At 37.4% G+C, this 12,773-nt stretch overlaps 4 protein-coding genes and 2 non-coding genes across 6 annotated transcripts; 3 read left to right on the top strand and 3 right to left on the bottom strand.

Moving 5' to 3' along the window:
• The first annotated feature begins 630 nt into the window (after positions 1 to 630).
• LOC119981106 (ubiquitin-conjugating enzyme E2 13-like) lies at positions 631 to 2,850 on the top strand. The gene is made up of 6 exons (XM_038824110.1): positions 631 to 795; positions 904 to 1,006; positions 1,755 to 1,852; positions 1,961 to 2,061; positions 2,307 to 2,384; positions 2,598 to 2,850. The coding sequence occupies exons 1-6, from the start codon at positions 750 to 752 to the stop codon at positions 2,673 to 2,675; spliced, it is 504 nt and encodes a 167-aa protein (XP_038680038.1). The 5' UTR covers positions 631 to 749; the 3' UTR covers positions 2,676 to 2,850.
• A 215-nt stretch (positions 2,851 to 3,065) lies between these two features.
• On the bottom strand, positions 3,066 to 3,354 carry LOC119981108 (dolichyl-diphosphooligosaccharide--protein glycosyltransferase subunit 4A-like). Its single transcript, XM_038824111.1, has one exon. The coding sequence runs from the start codon at positions 3,352 to 3,354 to the stop codon at positions 3,241 to 3,243; it is 114 nt and encodes a 37-aa protein (XP_038680039.1). The 3' UTR covers positions 3,066 to 3,240.
• Positions 3,355 to 4,830: 1,476 nt separating this feature from the next.
• On the bottom strand, positions 4,831 to 4,903 carry TRNAR-CCG. The gene has a single exon. It is a non-coding gene; the product is annotated as a tRNA-Arg (tRNA).
• Positions 4,904 to 5,436: 533 nt separating this feature from the next.
• Positions 5,437 to 5,508, bottom strand: TRNAH-GUG. Its single transcript has one exon. It is a non-coding gene; the product is annotated as a tRNA-His (tRNA).
• Positions 5,509 to 7,706: 2,198 nt separating this feature from the next.
• On the top strand, positions 7,707 to 8,408 carry LOC119981265 (zinc finger protein GIS2-like). Its single transcript, XM_038824321.1, has 2 exons — positions 7,707 to 7,732; positions 7,845 to 8,408. Exons 1-2 carry the CDS (start codon positions 7,707 to 7,709, stop codon positions 8,359 to 8,361), a joined length of 543 nt encoding a protein of 180 aa, XP_038680249.1. The 3' UTR covers positions 8,362 to 8,408.
• A 1,047-nt stretch (positions 8,409 to 9,455) lies between these two features.
• On the top strand, positions 9,456 to 11,248 carry LOC119980527 (RING-H2 finger protein ATL48-like). The gene is made up of 2 exons (XM_038823255.1): positions 9,456 to 9,613; positions 10,798 to 11,248. Exons 1-2 carry the CDS (start codon positions 9,523 to 9,525, stop codon positions 10,977 to 10,979), a joined length of 273 nt encoding a protein of 90 aa, XP_038679183.1. The 5' UTR covers positions 9,456 to 9,522; the 3' UTR covers positions 10,980 to 11,248.
• Positions 11,249 to 12,773: the final 1,525 nt, after the last annotated feature.

The following is a 12,773-nucleotide window of genomic DNA, read 5'->3' as shown; positions in this document are numbered from 1 at the left end:
AGGGTTTGAACGTGGATTTGTTTGATGTTTATGTAGATGATATTTGTTATTTGTTATTTTCTTGATTTATAACAAAAAGAATGTCATTGATTTTGATGCTATATACTGAGATTTTATTGGTGTATGAAGGAGATTTGGGTAACAAGTAGTGCCTGGATCACAAAATGCACTTGCTCTATTTCCAGTTTTCTGGCATTTTGGGGTGTATTTGATTTTTTGTGAAAAAACATCAAAATGGGATGTATTCATACTAAACCATATTTTAATGGGCTTTCTTAGTTTTGGGGTGTCAATAGGAAAATGAGGAGTGCAAATAGTCCTCACCAAAAAAATTGGGATTCGTAAGAATACTATTTCTATATGGTAATAACACCATAATCATGCATTTTAAATCGAATGCTTTGTTTACTCCGTTTGCGAACTAATTATTAATATCGGGGTAGGGGAGAGGAGGAAGGAGAGCATAATTAGGTTAAATTGATTACTTTTGTTCAAAAAATTAAATAACCCAAGTAGGAAAATCTTTCAACAATAGGACTCCAATTTGCATTAGAAAAAAAAAATGGAAACAAAACGATTGATTGAGGAGTCCAACTTATATATATATATTTTGAAGATGGGAATTTAGAAGTCTCGCTGGCTTCGTTGTTGGTGATCTCCTATAATACTACTTGTGCCCCAACGCACGCTTGTTGTCATACTTTCCCTCCTATTGGTTTTTTTTTTCCCTTTCCCTCTATCAGGCGTCAATGGCCGCCTCTCAAGCAAGTCTCCTTCTCCTAAAGCAACTCAAAGGTCAAACCCAGCTCTTCTCGCTTTTTTGTTTCTTTGTTGATTTTGGTTCTGATTTGAGCAGTTTGATTTGTGATTTCGTTGATTGTTCTAATTATTAATCTTCTGCAGACCTAAACAGACACCCAGTAGACGGATTCTCAGCGGGTTTGGTCGATGAAGGGAATGTTTTTGAGTGGGGGGTTACTATCATGGGTCCTCCTGATACCTACTAGTAAGAAATTTATTTATTTATTGTTATATAGACTGGGTTTTTTCAAAGTTTGTGAATTTTGATTATTGATTGAACTTTGCTGTGATTGAATGATTCTGTGTTTGTTGTTGGTGATCTTGTGGTTTAGGTCAAGTACATGAAAAGTTCTGTTTTTTTTTTCTTCATGATGATGATCATGGCCTTGTGGTAGTGTTCTTTGTGTGTGTTCAGATAAGGTAGGGTTCCTCTACGAACAATTCGAGCTAAAATCGATTATTGTTCCTATACTGCTCAAACTCTTTATGGGGTATTGGGAATTCATCGTAGGATTAATGTGGTTGAATTTAATTTTAGTTATGGAGAGTTTTGTTCTTTTGATTTTCATGGTTTATGAAGCATCTGTTTAGTTTTCCTAATTACATCATAAGCTTGATTGAGGTTTACTTGCCGTCAGCTCTGTATGTAATTAACGATTTGGGATGTAGACTCTGTCTCGTTAATGTAATTTACTCGGTACACCAGGCTTGATTCTTCCATATTGTTGATCTCGGTTTTATGGACAAAATTTAATTCATATGACGAAAAAACTTGTCTTGTGGATTTACAGAAGATACAGTTCAGTGTTAGCTCGTGCTTTCTTTTACTTTAAGACATCACATGACACAGGATGCTCAGTTTTTTACTTACGGAACTATCATAATTCATACTTCATAGAATCCACAATATTTTTTTGTGTTATTTATTGGCATTCTCCTATTTGGTTCTGCAGTGATGGAGGTTTCTTCAGTGCCATTATGAGCTTCCCGAAAAATTATCCACAGAACCCTCCTTCCGTGAGGTTTACATCAGAGATTTGGCATCCTAATGGTGAGTGCTATCTTCGGAAACCTTGCATTATGTTTTTTTGTTTGTTATTAAAACTTTTCTGTGATTTCTGAATTAGCAAACCTCTAAAGTGTTTTGTCTGAACTACAGTTTACCCCGATGGAAAGGTTTGCATATCAATACTTCATCCACCTGGTGAGGACCCTAACGGATATGAGCTTGCTAGTGAGCGCTGGGTACCTATCCATACAGTATGTACTGACTTTCCCGTGATTCTCCTTCTTCAAATATGACATCTAATTGTTCTGCTCTCACTTTTCTTATCCCCTACATTTCATATTTATACATACATCAGCAAACATTAGTTGTTTTAGTTTATTGGTCGAAGCACTAGTCCATAATTTGTTTACGTTTTTCCTTTCTACATCCATATTTGCTGTTCTATCAGCTTTTTGGTTCCATGGCGTAAACTCAATGGTATGATTTTATCTTGCAGGTTGAGAGCATAGTTTTGAGTATCATATCAATGCTTTCCAGCCCTAATGATGAGTCCCCGGCAAACGTTGATGCTGCGGTACATATCTGTCATATATTTTGTCAAGTGTTCTTCTATACGCGTGTTGCATAATTCCTTGAGAATATTCTTGGAACTGCATCGATATAAATCTATTGCATATCAGTGCATCTTTTCAGGGTTTAGAATCAAAGAAACGCGGAATTCTCTTTTCCGTCATGTGTCTGCTGGGTTGATTTGCTAATTAGTCTCTTCTTGACTTGGTAATCACAGATCGAATGGAGAGAGAGAAGGGAAGTGTTCATGAAGAAAGTCCAGCGATGCGTTAGAAAATCACAAGAAATGCTATAGCCTTTCTATATTATTTCAGACTCGTACACGCTTCAGCCACCATATTTTCTGTAAGCATCCTGGGAGGCACTACAGTTTTTTTTTTTTTGAATACATGCCGAATTCTATCTAATCCTTTGATATTTGTACTCTTTCCTTAGACAATTTGAATAATTTGAAGTTTTGGGTTGCTTAATTATGCTGATCTCAGTTGCGGTTCACATAAAGTTTTATTTGTTTCTTAATAAACATGATTTGCAACTTTGCAAGTCAAGGGCCTCGAGGCACCGACCGATGTCAAGTAGGCAAAAAGAGAGTTTAGTTTTCTTGATTTGCTATCCATAATTCACCACTATTATCAACATTTTAAGACCACTAAGCACCATTATCTTCGCTAAACATCAATACATATAAAAGAAAAAAACTCACTTCTATCGATTGACCATAACCGGTGTCAAGTAGGCAAAAAGAGTTAAAACATTAAACACCCGTCGCACAAAATTTACTGGAACCAACTTCACATGATCCACTGATTGCATTCCAATAATGTACATGTCATGATGAACAAAACATTGAGTAAAATGTTTCAGTTGCCTTCAAATTTTGGCTCAGCCATCACAAAGTGGTAAGCAGTGACCAAGACAAATATAAAAATCCCGAGAAAATTGGCGAAAAATCCCAAGTCTTGATCATCGATCATCTGCAGTACCACCACCGAATAATATAAGAACATGTTAGTATCCAAGGCTAAATGGTATGATTAGTTCTATAATCTTTGTAAATATGGCATCAATTTTCCCCAGCGATTTTAAGACGTAGCAGTAACAGACCCAATAATTTTCAGAGTACGCCAATATGCAAGAATGCTCAAAAGCACAACACATAATAATTTATGGCTCAACTAGAAAGCACATTCTGTTCAAACTGAATGAAGAAACAGTGTAATGTATCCGGTCAAGTGGAAAAAAATTTATCCACGGACTCGTATGCTCTAAGATGATGTTTGACTATAAATCTATAACCACGAGTGGCATATTAAAGTTAATACCACCTCAAATTGCTAATTCAAAGAATCACCAAGTGAAACCATATAACTTTGGTCCTTCTGTGAATAAATTCTTTTCCCAAGTAGACAGACACGAATCAATTGTAAAAGCAGACATGAATGGAAAAGTTGAAAGACACGAATCAATTGTAAAAGCAGACATTTTACAATAAAATAGTACAATAACATTTAACATATTGCCAGTGAGAAGATTTTCTTGCAGTGAAATAGTTGCTTGCATGGGTGCTGAAAAAAACCCACTCTCCCCGAGAAACAAACAGAGAAGCAAGAATTTTCTTTCATTTCTACAACCCTTGTGGCAGTATTTTCATGTTACATCTCACTTGAGATGAGATAATATGAGACCATGAGTATACAATTAACAAGGCAAAACTATAGATGAAGAATAGCAAATATAGTCAATCACATCTTTATGAAATCATACCAACTTACAAAATTAATATACAAAAGCACTAAAAGAGCTTATGTTGTGCCCATTGAGCACCAATGCTCTACGAGGGTGAGGGAAACAAAGACACCACGGCAAACCAAACTGATTGTAGTATCGGTTGGTTGCCTCACATTAATGATATTCCCAGTTCCATATATATACAAGCAACCTCCTCCAATTTCAAGAAAATAACTTTTGATACACTTATTTTGCAAATATCGAAATGGGCATTCTACTTGGTGTCATTTAAGCCTAGAGAGAGAGGTAGAATCCTCACTGGTACTGTGGTACATAGGCTGACGCACTTATCAACAAAAACACGAATCCCAGTTCTGAATTCATACAGGGATTTCGACTAATTCGATTTGCATTATCTATCACCTGATTTAATTTTTAACCACTTATGAGAAAATTAATAAACGAACATAATAAAGCCAAAGTTAAGATATCAGGATGCACTATATGGCCTAAAATCAAATTAAATTTAGTTTCCAGTCCACAAATTCTCAAACCAATACTCAATTTCACATGATTTTTAAAAAAATTTCTTCCCACAATTAACCAAGACTAAAGAACCTACCAACCACGCACCCTAGACAACAGTATTGTAACCAAGAAGAGAAGGCAAGAATCTAAAAGACTAAAACATAATATACAAAAAATTCAACTCAATCATTGAACGATCGCAGTGGGATTCGAACCCACGACCTCTAGATTCGGAGTCTAACGCGTTATCCACTCCGCTATGCGATCAGACCTATTCTCTTCGTCAACTCTAATGTATTTGTACGCGAGACAAACAGTATTCTCACTTCACGACGAAACTTGCAGAACAACAATAATAACATCACAACAACACGGAGCGTATATACATCAAACATAAAGCACAGCCGCATGCTTGATCGAGTTTCCAAGGGAAATCCCTAAAATGCAAGTCTAGAAGACAACTTATAAACCTCACAAATCTACAGTTTCGTGATTACGAATTCCATGGAAATAAAAGAAAGAGATCGCGACGTACCTTTCTGTGTCAACGCCGATCGGGAAGAGCGAGAGAAGAGACAAGATCTCGAGCACCAGAATGTCTTCAGGCGGTCTATTCGATTGGAGTTGTTGACAGACAACTGGAAGCTTATAAAGCGAGTAGTGGGCCAGTGGACCCTTTGGTATGGACCTGGGTTAAATAGTGTGGCCCATAATCTATTTTGTTTCCACTTTAATTAAAAAAAATAAAGAAAAAAATATGGAAAAATTATCTATTTATTTGAAAAATAAAAAAATAAAACTGTGGCTGCTGGGATTCGAGCCCAGGTCTCCACGGCCACAACGTGGAATTCTTACCACTAAACTACAGCCACTTCATAAGGATTTTCATCATTTAATTATTTAACACAGTTAATTGGTAAAAATTGCTTACAAGACTCGTTCACATATCTGTAGTTCTATACTTATGGGCTGCTGATGTTCTCCTTTACAAATCGCTTTATAAGGGAAATGAAAGTCACATCATATATAGTCGAGTATATTGATATTGTTGGGTCGATGTCTCGATTAGGACACAAACCCCACTACCCATAATCATTTATTGTACTTGTTATAGGTGATCAGGGAGTCAAATTGTATGCATTCGAAAAATTATAAGTTCGATTCTGATCAATCAATATTGTTATGCTTGTTGTCAATTGAGAAATTTTTTTGTGTATACGAGTAAAATGATCCGAGTTTAGACCCGTATGAAATGTCTAAAGAGCAAATTATAAATTTTTTTGTGTCTGCAAGCAAGACATCCTGAATTTAAACCCGTGTGAGATGTCCAAAGAGCAAATTTGTGCGATGGTGTTGTCGGTTAAAAAAATAAGTAATAACCTCAAAATCATTTCTATAATGCCGCCATTTTTGGTTGGCCGTTTTGACCAGATCAAGAACCTTAACAACCAACAGAAACAGAGACGATGTCGTCTTGATAATGCTCTATAGTCTATAATCGTCGAAATCTTATGAACTTCCTTACAAAGAGAATAAAACCCCCCAATTTCTCAATCTAGGTCTCCCCATTGTACCATCTCGTGTTCTTTCAGGTATAATTTTAATTTTCTCTAACTGTATGTTTTCGCGGTTACATGACGTTTCAAGCGTTTAGAACTTGAGGGTGGTTAAGATTTTCCCTTTTCAGATATAAGTTCTCTTTCCTGATCTTTGGTTGCTGAGAAAGTGGAGGAAATTTGAAATAACATGGAATGAAAGGCTTGTTTTTCTTTGGTGGTTGATGCCTTGAGTCGTTTGTGACACATTGTCTTTAGAAGTTGAAATTGAGGTCAAAAAAATTAAATGGCAGGTTAGGGCTGTTGTTTTCTTAGCATTTTACTTAAGAATGGAAATGCATGATCTAAGCATCCACGATTCTACAACTAGGGTTCAGGTTTTGGGGAAATTCTTGCTCCTTGTTTCTAAGAGATCAAGAGTGTTGTGGACCCATTTGAAATGAAAATGCTATACTTTTGAACTTTATTTTTTTTTCTCCCATTTTTTGGAACTTTTTGAGGAAATCTGTCTGTTTTATTGCAGGGAAGACTGCCATTTTTTTTGCCTAATAAATGAATGAAACAATATTTTTGGGAATTTCTTGTCATTCATTTGCTATTAAATATAATTAACTTGTGATACTGTTGACTGTAAGTTTTGATTTTTTTTTGAATGGGGCTTTGTGAAGAATGTAATGGTTAAGATTTTGTGAAATCTTGAGAAGACCAACTGTATATTGGTTGTTTGGTTATGTAATGTTGTGTCACAGGTTGAGGATTCTTTTTGTAGACCTAATATTAAAGGTTGTTTCCATTAGGAACTTTTTTTTTATCTCTCTATCGGAATCATACTAGAAAGGTTTTTGGACGAAGATGGATAGGGGCAGAAGCCCACCACGAGCCAAGAGGTTTCGCAGTAGGGAATATGCATATTCCCCATATCAACAGGATCGCAGTGTTTACAGGTATGACTTATGAGGTTCAGTGAAATGTGTGAAAGCCAAGCTTCTTTTGCTCAACTTATCCATATTTTTAATCGACTTGAAAGAAGATCCCTTCTTGGTTTCAGTCATGCAAAATTTTCTTTATAGATGCTTTTTCTGTATCTTTAATGTTCCTGCATGTGTGCACGCATGATAGTGCGTATCACATTGCCTTTATGCTTCTGTTATGCGTTTATGAACTATAATTTTTTGGGCTCTTCAGTGATTATGATGTGGACTTTAGCTCTATCCTAGATTGCTTAACTTCAAAGTGCTCTCATTTTGAACTCTTTTTGCCCATTGCCTTCTCCCTCTTGCCGGAATTTAATTATAAGTGCTTGGGATGCAATATTTTCGTGGAAACTACCATCTTCAGTTCCTGCTATAATTGTTGTGTTGGTGTTGTAATTGGTGATGTTGCTTTGTTTCAGGCAGGATTATCTGTGCAATAGATGTAGACGTCCGGGGCATTTTGCCAGAGATTGTCCAAATATGACCGTGTGCAACAACTGCAGACATCCTGGGTAAGACAAATTTCTCTTTGTAAGAGTTATGCTGAACTTATTACGATCAGCAAAGTGATTCAGATACAATATTTGGTCCCTCAAATGGGGACTGTACTCCCTGATATCCAGTTATCTCTTTCTGTGAAGACATTCTGATGTTGTCCGTGTGTTTATTTTGTTTTAGCCACATTGCTGCCGAATGCAGTTCAACGGCTATGTGTTGGAACTGTAAAGAATTTGGACACTTGGCAAGTCAATGCCCCAATGAACCTGTCTGCCATATGTGCAGTAGAGCTGGTCATTTGGCCCGGGATTGCATGAACCCAGGGTTGTCACCTCATGATGCAAGGCTTTGCAAAAATTGCTACAAGGCCGGCCATATTGCTGCTGATTGCACCAACGAAATGGCCTGCAATAACTGTCGCAGAACCGGTCACTTTGCTCGTGACTGCCTAAATGAGCCAGTCTGCAACATTTGTAATATATCAGGTCATGTAGCTCGTCGTTGCCCCAAATCAGGCATGGACTCTGAGTCGAGAGGCCATTTTGCTGACATTATCTGCCACAACTGCGGACTGCCAGGTCATATGAGTCGTGACTGCATATCCATTGTCATATGCAACAACTGTGGGGGGAGAGGCCACCAAGCATATGAGTGCCCTTCTGCTCGGATATACGATCATGGACTGTTTAGGTATTGACCAGTTGGGAGATTGAACTAATTCAGGGTATTTTTGCTTACTCAGCCATAATTACCTCTGGAGACTGGGAGGTTGATTCTGAAAGAAAGCAATTTGCCATTTCGTTTTCATGTTTCTATTGTTGTTGGACGTAACCTTTTGTAATTAATGGTAGTAGTTGCTTATTTTGTATTAGTTGTACCTTTTCCATTTCTTCCTTGATAGATCTGTCAAGGACAATTGGTGAATTGGATAGGAAAAGCATAGATAATGGGTGCGTTTTGCATTGTGTTTGCACCTGCTAAATGCACCGCTATTGGTTTGAATGCATTGTGTTCGGACAAAAAAATGTTTGACCGAGCACTACGTTATGGTATTATTTCACCGTAATGGGTTCAAAGATGAAGCTACAGGGTTGACCGCATTTTTGGTGTTAAAAGACTTTTTTTCCATCCAATTTTATTGTCAATTTATATTATTGTTTCAATTTTTTTTTACAAAAATAAAGTCATCAAAATTAATTGGTGTCAATGAAAAACAGCCAATTTTACTCTCACTTCCTCACAATGTTTTTAGCGACACACCAAACATTTTTTGTTATCATAGTTCACATCATTTCACCATAGTTTTGAAACTCGTTTCAACTCATTGCAATTTTGGAACTCGTGTCAACCCACCATAGGAGGTGAAATGTGAAAACACAATATACTCCCAAACGGATCCAACATATAGTAGTAGGGGTGTCCACGGTTGGTTTTTTGATATAAAGGTCGGTTATTAACGATTTGGCCAATTTTTCGATCTGTTCTCACTACCGTACATTTGACAATAACCAACTAAATGATCAGTTCGATTTGGTATGATGTTTTTGAGAGTCCCAGGCAAAATTAAGGTAGCACATTTGTTGTCATGTGACTCATGTGGACCTTTATGGGCCTATCAAGAGTCAAAGCCCATGACTCCCACCACCTCCAAGCCTCCTTCAACCAAAATAGAAGTTGGGTCTCAAAAACAGGGCCGATAGAGTGGTCCCAAGCCCATCTGAACCCCACTAGACCTGCCAGGGCTTCCTCAGTGAGCGATTTCGGCCCAGATGAGTAAAATCAATAAAGCCTGCTCTCTTTCGGTATCCAAATTGCTTCCCCTCTGTTTTTTTTTTGATATTTCTCCGACTGAAAAGTAATGGTGAAGCCGGTAACCCCCGACCCCGAGATCAGTTTGGATGATTTTTTTGAGCAGAAGAAGCGCGTCAGGAACCCCTTCGTGCCAGTCGGTAAGATTTATTAGCATCCCCAGTTTTATACATGTATCCGTTTGGATACGTATATGTGATTGTGACCTTCGATAGCTCTCGATTGGTGATATGATATTGAAAAAGATTCAATTTTGATAGGTTTTCTGCTCATGGTTTGCTCTATGCGCTGATTTTCTTAATAAGAGGGCCCTAATTGATGTATTATTGTTAAATTAGAGAGAAATGAGCAGCAGACATTTTGTGTGGGCAAATTATTATATGATTTGTGCATCCTAAGTGGATGGTGTTGTAGAATGCTGTAGATTAGATACTGAGAATTCTTCACGACGTGGAACTTGGTTCTAGTTAAGTTATTTCTTGGTTTGCCATGTAATTGTAATTTCAACCTAATTTTCACTCTGAGGAGATGTAGAGAATTTGACTGAACTTTGGAGAAACATCCTAGGATATTTTCTGTGGATTCCAATCATTTGATGGCTAGAGTTTAGTAGCTGCTTTTAAATTTTCCTTGAAATGAAGTGTTTGTATTAATTGTTTTAATTGTGGAAAAATATTATTTATAGAGATATATTATACCACCATTGAAACCATAAAATACAGAAACAAATTTGAATTGTCATGATAAAATGCACACACAGGCAAACGATCATTGGCCAACAATTACTGAGTTGAAAAGGGCATCTTAGACGGTGAAAGTGTGTTATGTTCGTTGATCTGAAGGCTATGTTTGAGTTGGAGAAGACCCATTGCTGAGATGTGTGATTGGTGACTTGGAGTCATGGTTGTCAGGTTTCAACAATGGAGCTTTGACATAAAATACCATCAACTGTGGCTTGTAAGATGAGAGTTGTAGACTTGTAGGGAAGAAGTAGTCAGTGAAGCCATTTACATAGGGACTTTGAGTATCTTGTTGCTGTATTTGATAGGACGTAATAGAAATTCTTCAAAGAAATAGGGAAGTTGTTGATGTGGATGTAATCCAAGTTGATTTAAGTAAACTGTAACCCCTAGACCTAAACCAGCACCGATATTCTCGAAGCCGCATATTGGTGCTGGTTTTCTAAGATTTAAAGGTTTAGGTACCATATATTGATATCCAGTATGATATTGTTGTATGATCAATTGATCATGTTATTTTTACTTTAAGAATTCAAATAGTGTTTTCTATTTGGTTTTAATTTACCTAATTTATGAAATGAAAGGTGCACTTATGACTGCTGGAGTACTCACTGCTGGCTTGATCAGTTTCAGACGAGGCAATTCTCAACTGGGTCAGTTGTTAATGAGGGCTCGGGTTGTCGTTCAAGGTGCTACAGTTGCACTTATGGTTGGCACTGCCTACTACTATGGGGAGAATCCCTGGCAATCACGTGAGAGTCCGTAAACTGCTGTTTCATCCTCTCTCATCTGTTTTACAGTTCTTATTATCATGATTAATGTCAGTAAATGACAGATCCTTTTTTTTAATAAGGATTATTGTTTTTTTATGCGTAAAGCCCACATTGGAGGGGGGAGTTGGATTTGGACCCTAGACCTATAGTATGCACAATCCTATGTATGCATTTGATTTTCATTTTATACATTTCACATTGGAAAGTAGAGTTGCATTTTATTTTGTTTTACCCATCAATAAAGATGGACTGTCATTGGTTACTTTGGATGCTTCAGTTTGTTGCAATGCTGATCGATATAGAATTTGTCTAGCCGGAACTGTATTTCTCAAGAATTGGCAGGGATCTTGGTAACAGATGGATCACAGAATTGATGCCAATGAAGTCGAGCATTTGAGAAGGATTGTCACACCTTAATGACTCGTTCTAAGCAGTGTTTTAAAAGGCGATTGAGGCGTACGCCCTGAGGCGCGCCTCAAGGCGAGGCGCAATCGAGCTGCCTCCGGGCGTACGCCCCTGACGGAGGTCGGAGAGGCTTGCGCCTCAGTCGCACAAGGCGGACGCCTCGAGAAGAAACGCCTCGAGGCGTAGGAGGCGTGAATGATTTCGGCCCAGTTTATTTTTTGGCCCATTTTCTTTATTTTGGCCCAATTTTCTTCTTTTGGCCCAATCACAACAGCCCAGTAACTCCCTCTTCTAGTCCTCTGCTGCGCGACTTCACCTCACTGCGCGACTTCACCTTGCAATTGCAGATGCTTGAACCCTAAAATTCACATACGAATGTTCTTCGCTTGTTGCGCTGGGATTTGACTCGGTTCTGTGCTATTTATTTGTTCTATTCTTTGCTGTCGCTTGTTCTACTCTCTGCTGGAGCTATTCTGTACTTCTGTAATCTGTCTGCTTCTAACAGCGTTCTGCTGTTGTTGTGTTCTGCTTCTGCTGTTGCTGTTGTGCTCTTGTGCTCTCTGTGTTGTGTTTTGAAAGAATTTATCCTCAGTCAGCTCATCTACACACCTAGATGATTGACTTGGTTTTAACACTTGAATTCTCTTTGACCACCTAATCTTTTATCTAATTAGTTCAATCAAATATTCAAATACACTCATATGTGTATATACATATTATATATTGATTGGATTATTTTGCCTTGGACTTGAATTGATGATGGTTATTACTTAGTACTTATTAGTTGTTACTTAAGAGTTAAGACTTGAATTGATGATATTATTTGGTGATTTTTGATGATATTAATATTATTATTGTTATTTAAAGACTTGATCACTTGAATTGATGATAGATGGAGTTATGTCTTCATAAATTGATAAATTGATATGATTATATTATTTGAATGTGTACATATACATTTTAGATTAATTCTTACCGAGGCTTACGCCTCGTTACGCCTCGAGGCTTACGCCTCGCCTCAAATAAGTCGAGCGCCTCGGTTTCCGAACCCGCCTTTTAAAACATTGGTTCTAAGTTGTGATTCATAGGGTTGTCAAATCTAGTTCTAGTACTATCTTGGTTGATATATCATATAAGTTTTAAAGTGAATCTTCCTAAAGAATTCAGAATGGAAAAGTGCATACACTCTATTATTCAGTCCTTGCTACTTCGCTACAGGTTTGTACTGTTCTGTGTTCATGTCCAAGCGATAAAATAGAAAACTCAGGCCCGGTTAGACAATGAAACCTATCATTTGTGGTGCCAAGGCATTATGTTATTCAGCTACTTGAATATGCAGCTTCTAGTATGATTTTGTTTTCTTTTATATGGGAAAAGGAAGT

This window comes from Tripterygium wilfordii, chromosome 16 (assembly GCF_013401445.1).
Source record: "Tripterygium wilfordii isolate XIE 37 chromosome 16, ASM1340144v1, whole genome shotgun sequence".
Taxonomy (NCBI): domain Eukaryota; kingdom Viridiplantae; phylum Streptophyta; class Magnoliopsida; order Celastrales; family Celastraceae; genus Tripterygium; species Tripterygium wilfordii.
The sequence above is the reverse complement of the archived record's forward strand: the minus strand, read 5'-3'. Positions and strand labels throughout refer to the sequence as shown.